The sequence below is a fragment of the Carcharhinus amblyrhynchos genome, chromosome 3, assembly GCF_965287045.1.
Source record: "Carcharhinus amblyrhynchos chromosome 3, sCarAmb.v2.hapA, whole genome shotgun sequence".
Taxonomy (NCBI): domain Eukaryota; kingdom Metazoa; phylum Chordata; class Chondrichthyes; order Carcharhiniformes; family Carcharhinidae; genus Carcharhinus; species Carcharhinus amblyrhynchos.
In genome coordinates, this window is record NC_137326.1 from 120,241,760 (window position 1) to 120,254,420 (window position 12,661).

A 12,661-nucleotide genomic window follows, 5' to 3' on the forward strand; every position below is an offset into this window, starting at 1 on the left:
GGCAGGATGGGAAAGTTCAGCCTGAATCATGAGAGGCACTGCATAAATTCAAGTCTTTATTTTATTTTAAATGGGCAAGAAAAATCACGTAAACACTTCAATCTTCAGCATAGGGGATTTTCACAGTAATGTCATTGCAGTGTTGATGTAAGTCTACTTGTGACTAATAAATAAACTTTAACTATATTATTCCTCTGTCTTTCAAATAAATACAAATTACCATTGACATGATTTTTCTTAGCAGTTTTAATGAGTATCAAGGACATTCTAGTAAATTCTATGCCAGAATAGGTGACAAAGTGCAAATGAAATGATGAGTACAAGAACTCTGTGATGATCTAGCATGTGGAGTGAGAGTTAGGAAACCTTGCTTGAATCAGAACCTTGCATCATCTTCCATTTGTGACACCCAGGAGAGTCCATTGTGACCATTAATCATATAATTCTTGATCAACCTGAAACAAGGTTGCTTTTGGCATACATCCATTTGCTGTGTGTTTTACCGCTGGCTTTCTTGGTCAATGAAATAGCAGACTTTTTAAAGTAAAGGCAGCACGGTGGCACAGCGGTTAGCACTGCTGCCTCACAGCGCCAGAGACCCAGGTTCAATTCCAACCTCGGGTAACTGTCTGTGTGGAGTTTACACATTCTCCCTGTGTCTGTGTGGGTTTCCTCCGGGTGCTCTGGTTTCTTCCCATAGTCCAAAGATGTGCTGGTTAGCTGGCCATGCTAAATTGACCCTAGTATCAGGAGAATTGGCAAGGTAAATGTGCAGGGTTATGGGAATAGGCCCTGGGTAGGATTGTGGTCAGTACAGACTTGATGGGCCGAATGGCCTCTTCTGTAATGTAGGGATTCTATGATTCTAATTATATACCTAATCAGGGCAATGAAAAGCATGCCAAGGTTGATTGATTCCATAACCTTAAAACCCCACAGATTTCAATATAGCGTCACACGGCCAAATGGATTGAAAAACTTTCACCTGCTGCTTGCTTAGTGCAGATATTTGTTGAGGCAATTATTTTCTACAAAATTGTATTCCTTTGCATGTTGGCGACCATAAAGACCGGTAATGGTCTGTGACCATAATCATTGGTTTAGAATTTAGATGAGGAACATATCTTGGCTCACCAGCAAAAAAACAGGTCAAAATTTGCTTTTGCCAGTGTGAACAATGTTTATTATGTGCCCTCCAGCAGACAGCGAACAAAGTTCCCTTTATTGCCACTAGGTGTCAGTAAATGTTCCTATAATCATTTCCCTCCACATCATGACAGTGATCAACTGCATTCTTCCAAACTTTGAAATGTTTATCGTATCAGATGCTGGGCATTTTGTGTTGTGGAGCAAGCAAAGTCAGTATCTTAATTGCACAGAATCTATTTCTTGGCAAATAAGCAAGTTCCGCTTTAATTTTACAAAAAAATACTTCAACCTGATAGCTTCATTACCGGTTGTCAGAGAAAGATAAGAACCTCTTAGTTTCAACAGATAATGCTACGAATCTCTCATCAAGTATTATGAATGTTTTATTATTATTTTCATTTCAAAGAAAGTACAGTTTTTTTCCAACTTTCCTCATCTCTTCCCAATGTGGACAGAAAAACAAGTAGCACCTTAGATATATTTTGAAATTAGTTACATGACAGTTTGTACAGACTATGTGTGTCAGTATCACGACACATTGTGTTATCTATAGTTACTGTAGATTCAGTATCCTCTATATACTGTGCATACACAAGCACAAAAGCATAGGAAAAGGACAACTACCTTGTAAATATTTCCACCTGCACGGTGGCACAGTAGTTCGCACTGCTACTTCACAGCGCCAGAGACCCGGGCTCAATTTCCAGCTCGGGTTGCTGTCTGTGCCAAGTCTGCCTGTTTTGCCCTTGTCTGTGTGGATTTTCTCCGGGTGCTCTGGTTTCGTCCCACAGTCTGAAAGGTGAGCTGGTTAGGTGTATTGACCCAAACAGGCGCCAGAGTGTGGCGGCTGGGGGGATTTCACAGTAACTCCACTGCAGTGTTAATGTTTGCCATACTTGTGGCTTATAGATAAACTTGACTTTACAATATTACCATGATGAGGATGCAGCATCCTGGACTTGTTGTTTAAATTTAAAGTTAGTGTCACAAGTAGGCTCACACTAACACTGCAATGAAGTTACTGTGAAAATCCCCTAGTCACCACACTCCAGTTCGGGTACACTGAGGGAGAATTTAGCATGGCCATTACAGCTCACCAGCACGTCTTTGGTGTGTGGGAGGAAACCTGCACAGACCCGGGAAGTACATATAGATTCTGCACAGTGACCCAAGCACAGAATCAAACCCAGGTCCCTGGCACTGTGAGGCAGCAGCGCTAACTGTGCTGCTCTGTAAAACAAGAAGCTAATTTTGCACATCTCTTGTATTTATCTTCTGGAGACGGTATACAACTCCTTTCACTGTGAAAGAATCCTGTCACTGTTGTGTTCTTTGCAAGAATGGTTCAAAGGAACTTGCAAATATTTTTCTTTTAAATTTCAAGTATTTTGCCGGAAGTTTACGATAAGAGTGATGATCATCAGACTGATTTGCAATCAGGCACTCCACAGTGTATCCAGGCAGCTTGCTTCAAGTGGCTTCACAAACAAACCACTTTGCCTTCACCGACCTATATTTTAAGCAAAATTGATGATTTTCTCCCCTCAAAATTTCCCTCTAGGGCAGTGCAGAGCCTCTCTTGTATAGTGACATAGTAGTCAGCACTGCTTCCTCACAGCGTCAGGGACCCAAGTTCAATTCCCAGGTTGGGTCGCTGTGCAGAGTTCACAGGTTCTCCGCATATCTGTGTGGGTTTCCTCCGGGTGCTCCAGTTTCCTCCCACAGTCCAAAAGATGTGCTGGGTAGGTGCATCGGTCATGTTAAATTCTCCCTCAGTTACCCGAACAGGTGCCGGAGTGTGGCAACTAGGGGATTTTCACAGTAACTTCAATGCAGTGTTAATGTAAGCCTACTTGTGATAACTAAACTTTAAGCTTTGTGGTTCAGAGCCAATAATCCTAAATTCTAATGTGGAGTACAAGCTGTCCAAGTGCAGTGATAAATGGTGACCTCGAAATAACTGGGGAAAAGAATTACTTATTCAAATTGTTTTATTGGCCTTTTTGTTGGTCCGTAAAGTGTCTGTTATCATTGGACTTGTTTTGCAAGTTTCCCAGCTACGCCTGATTTGAGAGGCGCTAAACACAATCTTCAGAGCCAGCTCTCGCCGTGAAGGGAAAACATGTCCATGATACTCAAAGTGTTAACTGCCAGCAGCAAGCTGTGGGAAGTCATATTTTACAGTCCTCGTTGTTTACTACAGTCATCCCTCACATACAAAATAATCCATCATTTTAAAAGCCCAAGTTGTTTTGATACGCGTGTAGATTTGGAATTTCTGCGGCAATGTGACCTCTGCTTAGCGATTCTAACGCATTTTAAACAGCCATTTCTGAAGCTTGTTTTCACCGGGGCAGAATTTGGGGACTTGTTCAGCCTGGCCTTTGACCTTTGCTGAGTAACCTTCAGGCAGTTTGGATCATTGGCATTCCAAGTGTGTCTCCGAGACCAAACAACTGACTTTCACTTCTTCCCCCTGTTGCACTGTCCTTTAACGTTCTGTTCTGTAGTTCTTACAGAGAGCAGAGTATCATTAACTGTGGTCAGTCTGTACACATATCCTGCCACTTCTATTCTTTCCTAGATGTAGCCCATAGGGAATCTCCATAGCAGCTGATTTCTGTCATCCACATGTATGGTGTAAACAAAGCACAGACGCTTTTGTGGAAAGAGCAAGTATATGAGCAAGTTGTTTATAATTTTGTTGCATAAAATATGCTGATATTTACAGTACGCCTGCAAGGTCATCATAAATAGACACGTTTCAGACTCATAAGCCATAGATCACAACTGAAAAATAAATATGACATTTACTGGAATATCTAAACTCTACAATATTGCACAAAAAACAACCTATCTGGAACTGCCTCACCTGTTTTAAGGAGCAGATATAGATGCTGCCATCCAAGATGGAAATGGAACTCTTCATCAACTGAAGACCAAGTAAGACTTGGAGAGAGGGCGAGTGCAACTGGGAGAGTCAGGAAGCAAGGAGGAGAGGACACAAAACATGCAAAGAGAGCAAAGAGTGGGTAACAGAAAGACTGGGGCAGAGACTGAGAAGTGAGGAAAACGGGGTGACAGAATTGGGTGATAAGAATGAGCAAATAATGTTTAGGAGGCAAGAAATAAAATGCAGGAACACACAAAATGCAAGAAGTAGCAGCAGGAGTAGGTCCTCAGGCCCTTCAAGCCTGCCCCACCATTCAATACTATCATAGCTGATCAATGACAGCCTGAACTCATTTCCCCTTAGCTCTCTATCCCTCGATCTATCAAATATTTATCTATCTCCACTTTAAAAACTTTGAATGATCCAGTCTCCACCACCCTTTGGGACAGAGAATTCCAGAGAAAAGAAATTTCCACGCACCTTAATTTAGATGGCACAGTGTCACAGTGGTTAGCACTGCTGCCTCACAGTGCCAGGGACTTTGCTTCCCAGCTTGGGTCACTGTCTGTGTGGAGTTTGCACATTCTCCCCGTGTCTGTATGGGTTTCCTCCTGCAGTCTGAAACACGTGCTGGTTGGATGCTTTGGCTGTACTAAATTTTCTTTCAGTGTACCCGAACACATGCCAAGTGTGGTGATTAGGGGATTTTCACACTAACTTCATTGCAGTGTTAATGTAAGCCAACTTGTGACGTAAATAATTAAACTTTAAACTAATAAATTCACTCTTTATGTAACTGAAAAATTGGCTAAATTGGTTAAATTGACCCCGTTTAAAACATAAATAATTGCACAGAGAAAAGGTATCTGTGAAGGAAGGGATCCTTTTTGGATTAACCTTGTTGTACCCAAGAGTCGGCACCTTCAAGAGCTGCCGGCCAATCAGATTGGCCAACAGCTGTCCAGTCCTTGCAGTGGACAGAAGAGGAACTACATGAACCCGTGCTTCATTGCCAGACCTGGAGGAGCAGGTAAATGGAAAGATCCCAGGGTAGGGGATGGGAACGCGCGGGGTGAAAGGCCTGGAGAGAGTTGTGAAGGGGTGATTGAGGTCTTGGGAGAGAGGCCAAGGATGGAGGGAGGTCCAGAGGTCACAGGGCCATAAGGGGTAGGCGTCCCCCCAGAAGGAGAATTCTGGTGTAGACAATTGCCATTCTCCCCTCCCCCTGCTCCCCTCCCCCCCCTCACTAACCCCCCCCAAACGGCCTCCTCCCCCTTCCCCACCCTGCCTGGGATCTAATTTTGATTCTTTCCAGCCTTCCCCCCGCACAGAGGTTGAATGCCAGTCTATAAATTGAGGCTGGGCAGGGAGAAACCCCTTGGTGGCATTCATTGGCCACCTAAGGGTTTTACTTTGGGCAAAGGCGGGCTTCCCATCCGAAGCCTTGCCTGTTCCCAACCTTGCTGTGTTTCCCAAAGGGAATTCCAAACCCGCAATTTCACATCCCACCACCACCACCACACCCACGCACCCCCCCACCCCCCCCCCCCCCCCCACCCCAATACCCACACTCACACCCACAGCCGGTGAGGGAGTGTAAAATTCAGGCCAATAATACAAACTTCAGCCTCTGGTGTGCACCAGATGCCTCCATTCTCAAATGGTTGAGCGCTGTTAGCTGAATGTACTGTGAACCCAGCAGTAAATATCTGCGGTACTAAGATCCTGTGCTTGTCATGTTAGTTTTGTGCGTCTTAAAATATGTAAACCAGGGCCAGCACCTACATTCCAAAATGCAGTAACTCATTTGCCCACAGCCCATGTAAGGTGGTTGCTGCAAGGACACTTTTCATGTTGAGACTTTGCTTTTAAAGTGCCTTGATTTGTATGGACTTGTCGTGAGGGGTCGCAATCTAATGGTCACGGTTTAGTAACGTTATCACAAGACTATTACTCCAGAAACTTGCTAATGTTTTGTGGACCCGGGTTCAAATCCTATCACAGCAAGTGGTGAAATTTGAATTCAATGAAAAATATCTGGAATTAAAAATCTAATCATGAAACCATTGTCAGAAAACCCAATCACTGATGCCCTTTAGGGAATGAAATCTGCCATCTTTACCATTTCTGGCTACAGAGCTGCAATGAGATTGACTTTTAACTGCCCTTGGGCAATAAATGCTGGCCAGCCAGCGATGCCCAAGTCCCACGAATGAATGAAAAGATATTATTTTCCACCTATTTTAATGTTTCTTTTCTGCTTTGCCACAAACAAACATGCAGCCATGTTTTTAAAGCCACACCCATTATGTAGCTCTTTCCCCCATGATACCTCATAATGTGCTTTTTATATGGGAGCTCTCTGGGCACCTCTCCACATTTCCACGTTTGTTGGAGAAGGGTCATCCTGAACAGGTATGAATGTACTTTCGATGCCCAGTTAGTAATTGTCCTTATTCTGCCAACTGTGTGTTCAGGGTCAGACATGGTCAGATCTGAATGAGGCTAAAGAGTCCTTCACCCGGAGACTGTGATTTCCCTAAGGGGTCATGCTGTACAAATTTCGGTAAACCATTTTGTCTGCAACGTATCGGTAACAATGAAGTTAATATTTGACTTGAACTTTTACACCACTAGGTTCTTCCAGACTTCAGTGTGAGATGTCCGCCAAAACTCGCCAAGTTCCAGTGCACATGAAATAGAATTGGTTTGGCATGCATTTGGCATGATACACTGCATGTATTTATCTAGTACATGGATTTATTAGGAGTTTCCCTGTGCTTGTGTCAGGCACCTGCTCATCATATCTGACATGATTTTTGGCTGCATCTCATGATATTGCACTTAGCATGCACTTGTCATGATTCACTGCATGTACTTAGCCCTCATCTGACCCACCCACTGGATGTGGATGTGCCGGTGTTGGACTGGGGTAAACACAGCAAAAAGTCTGACAACACCAGGTTTAAGTCCAACCGATTTATTTGATAGTAAACTCACTAGCTTTCGGGTTAGTCCCTTCGTCAGGTGAATGGAGAGTTCTGGCCCCAGACAGAGCATATAAAGCACAGACAGTTTACAGATTACTGATTAGAATGTGAATCTTTACACCTAACCTGCTGTTCAAGTCTTAAAGTGGCTGACAATGTGAGTGGAAGGAGCACTGATCACAGGTTAAAGAGATGTGCATTGTCTCCAGACAGTACAGTAAGTGAGGTTTTGCAAACCCAGGCAAGTCACGGGGGTTACAGATAGTGCAACATGAACCCAAGATCCTTGTTGAGACCATCCTCATGTGTGCGGATGTGTCCTCATAAGGCTGATGGGTAAGCATTCTCCAAGGCGGCCTTCACGACACACGACAGCGCAGAGTCGCTGAGCACAGACTGATAGCCAAGTTCCGCACACATGAGGACGGTCTCAACAAGGATCTTGGGTTCATGTTGCACTATCTGTAACCCCCATGACTTGCTTGGGTTTGCAAAACCTCACTTACTGTACTGTCTGGAGACAATACACATTTAAAGATTCGCATTCTAATCAGTAATCTGTAAACTGTCTGTGCTTTATATGCTCTGTCTGAGGCCAGAACTCTCCATTCACCTGACAAAGGGACTAACCCGAAAGCTAGTGAGTTTACTATCAAATAAATCGGTTGGACTTAAACCTGGTGTTGTCAGACCTTTTACTGTGTCCACCCACTGGAATGCAGTCCTGTCACTGAGAGAGAGCAGGGGTCCTTATGGCTGTGCCTTCTTTTCAGGGAACTGGTATTAAAACAGTGGATCAGGCAAAGCACTCCGGTTTGCTATGATGGGGGAAGAAAGGGTCTAATTACATTTGAAATCTTTGTTAAATTGCTTCATTAACATATACCGGCAATAATAAACATTTACCAGGCTTCTAACATGATAGAGTCTATTGATTACGGGAAACAGTTTACCCTCCTGAATAAACAAGAACGCCACAGAGTTGTAACAACAGCAGTAATGTGCGTCTTAATGAACAAAGGATAAACATTCAAGGTCATCTCAGTTAACACTAACTGGTTTTGTTTCATGGCAACTATCTGATGAATCAGCAGTAACTGAGCATTTTGCTGCCCCGGTAATGCTGAACCGTATCTGTTATTGATCTGAACACTGATGTCAAATGAAAAATGGCCAGAAAGAAAGAGGGAGAATTCTTTGCCATTAACCCCAGAATCCAGCAGCAGGATTTATGCCTTTTGTTTTTCTCTTGCCCTTTCCCTTTCTTTCTTTCAAACCAGGCATTGTCTCAGCAGTGGTTCTACGGAGACAACACAATACTTGAAATGATTGAGAAGAAGCGATGCCTGTGCAAGGAGATCAAGTCGCGGCAGAAGCCAGATAAAGGCCTTTGTAAACAGGACAGCATGCCCATCCTACCAAGCTGGAGGAAGAATAGCGTGACAAAGAGCCTGAAGCTGACGGCACCCCCCTGCACAAAACAGCAAACTGTTCTTTGGGACACTGCAATTTGACAAAAGTCCTCTGTGAAGCATGCTTCCCCCAAGGTTGTGACCCCTGACCATTACAGGCACCCTCGAAGGGTCACTTCCTAGATGACTGTTGTGACCTCTGATATCCACATTGGTCTGCCCACCTGGGCACTCGATTAATTCAGCTCCACGATCCCGTTGCCTTGAGAAGACCATGGTTCACTGTGACTGGAGCCAACTTGTCACACGACAGAGGCTGAACCGATCACCGGCAGGTCAACTGCGGCAGCGGCAGAAGTCTTTGCTGCCTCCTAGAAGCACTGTAATGAAACGTTTTAAAGTGACACTGTTAGAACAATAATCATTAAACAGCTGTGCTGTTACGTGAATGGATTTAAATATAATTACTTTTATGGTCAGCTTTCAAGGAATTGCAATCAATCAGAGGAAGGCATGGCAGGAGTTGGGTGGCAGAGAGCAGCTCTATTCTTGACCACCCAAGGGGGAGAAGTTGGGGGGGGGGGGGGGGGGCGAAATCTCTGTGTTATGTGCAGCAAAATTATAAATCCCATTGACAGACTTACAATTCTGCTGCACATGGAACGCTGGATAAAACCTTCTCGTCCTATTCCGAATATTCAGTTCCACGAGCACTTTTCTAACCTGTTCCTGAAACAAGGGGAGATGACACTCAGCCTGCGGGAGAACACACACAAAAATTTGCATCTCCAGTCACTGATAAATCTCAACAGGGTTCTGTTCTGCCCTGCAGACTTCTCTCAAAGGGAGGACCACTTGCTTTCCTATGCAAACACCAGCAGAGCTTGGTGGTCTGTATTGTCATTGTCCACTACAAAGCCCCAGCAACCCCCCACCCCCATTCCCTTACCAACCCACAGGCCCCCCGTGCGAACCGCAGTAATTGACAAGTGGGGTTTTTAAAAGAAAAACTTTTATCAATGCTCAGAGCATTGAGGATCAAAGTTTCAGAATACCAAACGGTCAGGATTAGTTTTTCATTGTTTATAACTCAACAGAATAACATAGGAGAGATTTTCCTGGTCTGCACTCCAATGCCCCTAGGATCGCCCAGGCCGCAAGGTATATTTATGTAGCCCATGGTGGCCCCCTATAATGGACCCTATTGATTCATCCTTGACAAGGTTCATAGAATCCATACTGTGCAGAAGGAGGCCATTCGGCCCATCGAGTCTGCACTGACTCTTACCCAGGCTCTAATCCCATAACGATGCATTTTTCACCTTGCTATTCCCCCTAACCTATAGGGTGGCCGAGAGGCAATTTAGCATGGCCAATCCTCCTAACCTGCACATCTTTGGACTGTGGGAGGAAATTGGGGCACTCGGGGGAAACCCACAGAGACCCAGGGAGAGAGTGAAAACCCCACATGGACACTCACCCAAAGGTCTCTGGTGCTGTGAGGCAGCAGTGCTAACCACTGTGTCACATGCCACACTCAGAGCACCTTTCTCTGGCCTACCCGATCCCCGTGACCCCATGCATTTAATCCCCCTAAACCTACACATCCTGGGACATTAAAGGGACAATTTAGCATGGTCAATCTACCCACCCTGTGCATCTTTGGATTCCTTAACTGCAAGGAGTGTGCCACAAGCCGGCTGATTTGGTAACATTTGGAGAACCTATATAGGCAGTGCCATGCAGTTAGTGTGCAAACACAAGAAAATCTCTCCTAGTTTGGACAGAATCTGTGCAATGTAATTTCAAAGGTGGTTGTTAGTTCAAAACCTATTGAAAGGTAATCAGGAGGAATTGAAGGCTTTTAAATATTTTCTACTGATGTGTATTATTGACCTATGATATATCTATATATAAATATATATACAGACTAATTATGATGTTATTGTCTTGTATTCACTTTTCTTGATTTTTAATAGTATAATTGAATAATAGCGTGAACTTTATATTATTTTTGTGTAAATCACACTGTGATTATAAAAGAAAGAAAGCACAGTCAAGGCACACAGATTATCATAGCCAATGCATGCACCCAATACTGATCATAATGCATCCACTCAACACCGATCACAGTTCTCACCGCTAATTCTGATCAGAGAGCATAAACCAGACACCGATCGTATTGCTGATCACAATCCATAAATCAAACATTCGTACTCCTTACAACAGTACTGGTCGTCATCCATAAATCCAATAGTGTATACCACCCAAAGGCAACCATTGTGATGATAGCCAACAACACTGAGTGCGTGCATCCAATGTCACTCATAGCTTATACACCCAACTATAATCAAACTGCATATACTCTATCATACTGCATCCAACTATTATAATGCGTATACCCAACAGTAATCATAGTGCCTTTATCCAACACTAATCATAGCGCATATACCCGACACTTACTAGAATGCATGCATCCAACGTCAATCAAAGAAACCAACACCAATAGAAATAGATGAAATGAACGTTCATCACAGTCGCTGTATAAACCTTCAGCATCAATCACAGTCAGTATGCATATCTCAACGTCAACTAGTCAGCACTCAAGCCCCAACATCAATCAAAGTCCGTGTACGCATTCTACCATCAGTCACAGTCTGTACTGTATCTCAGTCAATCACTGTCAAGTACATATATCGCAGCATCAGTCAGTGAACATACCGCAATATTAAGCAGTCAGTGCATATATGTCCATAATAGTAATCACAGTCAATGTATACCCAGTGTCACTCAGTTAGTTTACATATATCAGAGTTGGTATATGCACTCTAATATTGATCAAAATTAGTGCATGCATTCCATATTCAATCAAAGTCAATGCATACACCACATCATAGTCACCCCCACATCAGTTAAACCCAGCTGTCATACCAGAGATTGATCACAGAAAGGGTAACCACACAAAGGTAGCGTGGTTAGTCAGAGCTCACATTACAGGCGGCGTCCTCATAATGGATCACAGTCAGTCTATTTATTCCAGCATTGATCACTTTCAGAGCATTCAGTTTAACATCCATTCTCAGTTAGCACCCATAACCCAACACAGATTATTATTGGTGCCTAAATCCAAATGTTGATCACAATCAGTGCACGTGCTGTCATTTTGACCGTAGCAAGAACCCGTATTTAATAATCCTGCATTCATTGATGCATTTGTCATAGTGGATCACTCACGCACAAAACTGAGGTGATGTTACAGAGACATTCACATATCAGACTATACAAGCATATCTACATAATAACAGCATTGATATACACAGACCTATTATGGGGTACAAACGCACAAAAACATTTACCACAGTCAGAGCAAACACACACAAAGGTCTAGCATAATATCAGTTTGGAAACACACAGAGCTATTGCAGTCACAGAGTGGACACATACACAGCTACATAACAGTGCAAGTACAAACATACAGACCACGGTTAAAGCAACGCCCCCCCAACACGCATACATGGATACAGTAACAGTAAAGTGGACGCACAGTGTTTGGCCACAATCACCAGGCTAATATACAAGTATATGTACATCAGGTAGCACGCATGCATGCACACACACACACACACACCCACATCTATCAATATGACACATCCCTGTCTCATAGTCATTTTAAATATCATTATACCTGGTTTTGTTTTAGAGAAAGTTGTTACTTTCAGCAACTTTAATGAAAGGACAGGAACTTTGAAAGAAAATACCTGTCCGGATAACGTAACTTGATGGTTTGTATTTTTGCAGTTTCTTGGGCACAAATTGCAGAAAATCCCTCAGTGGCCTATTTATTATTCATTGTATAGACAAGGACTGAAATCTGTTTCAGTGCTGCGACATATTCATTCCAACGTAACTGTTTACAAATAAACCTAACAATATTGAATGTTCTTTCCATTCTTCAGTGATGTTTTTGCAAATGTTAATAACTGGTATCAGATTCAATAAATGTGAAACGGGCCAAGGATTATTTTGAACTGATAGAATGAATGGATGTGTGTTCATTAACTCACTGTTCCTCACAATAAACACAGAAATTTGATATTAAACATTTGTTCTCTTCTTGATGGCCTTTCTTTTCGATGTTTATTGGTGAGTAAAGCCCAGTGGATTAAGCTATCCATGTTTCATTTCAGTGATGCAGTGTGTTTTGTTGACCTCTACAC

At 43.1% G+C, this 12,661-nt stretch overlaps 1 protein-coding gene across 3 annotated transcripts in view; it reads left to right on the forward strand.

Annotated features, from left to right (window-relative positions):
* The window catches only part of nyap2a (neuronal tyrosine-phosphorylated phosphoinositide-3-kinase adaptor 2a), a 142,895-nt gene extending 133,934 nt beyond the window's left edge, over window positions 1-8,961 (forward strand). For all 3 annotated transcript variants that reach the window (XM_080186491.1, XM_080186492.1, XM_080186493.1), the window contains one exon: window positions 8,313-8,961. In XM_080186491.1, the coding sequence (XP_080042617.1) occupies window positions 8,313-8,546 (234 nt within the window). In that variant the 3' untranslated portion in view covers window positions 8,547-8,961. The remainder of the gene's footprint in view (window positions 1-8,312) is intronic.
* Window positions 8,962-12,661: the final 3,700 nt, after the last annotated feature.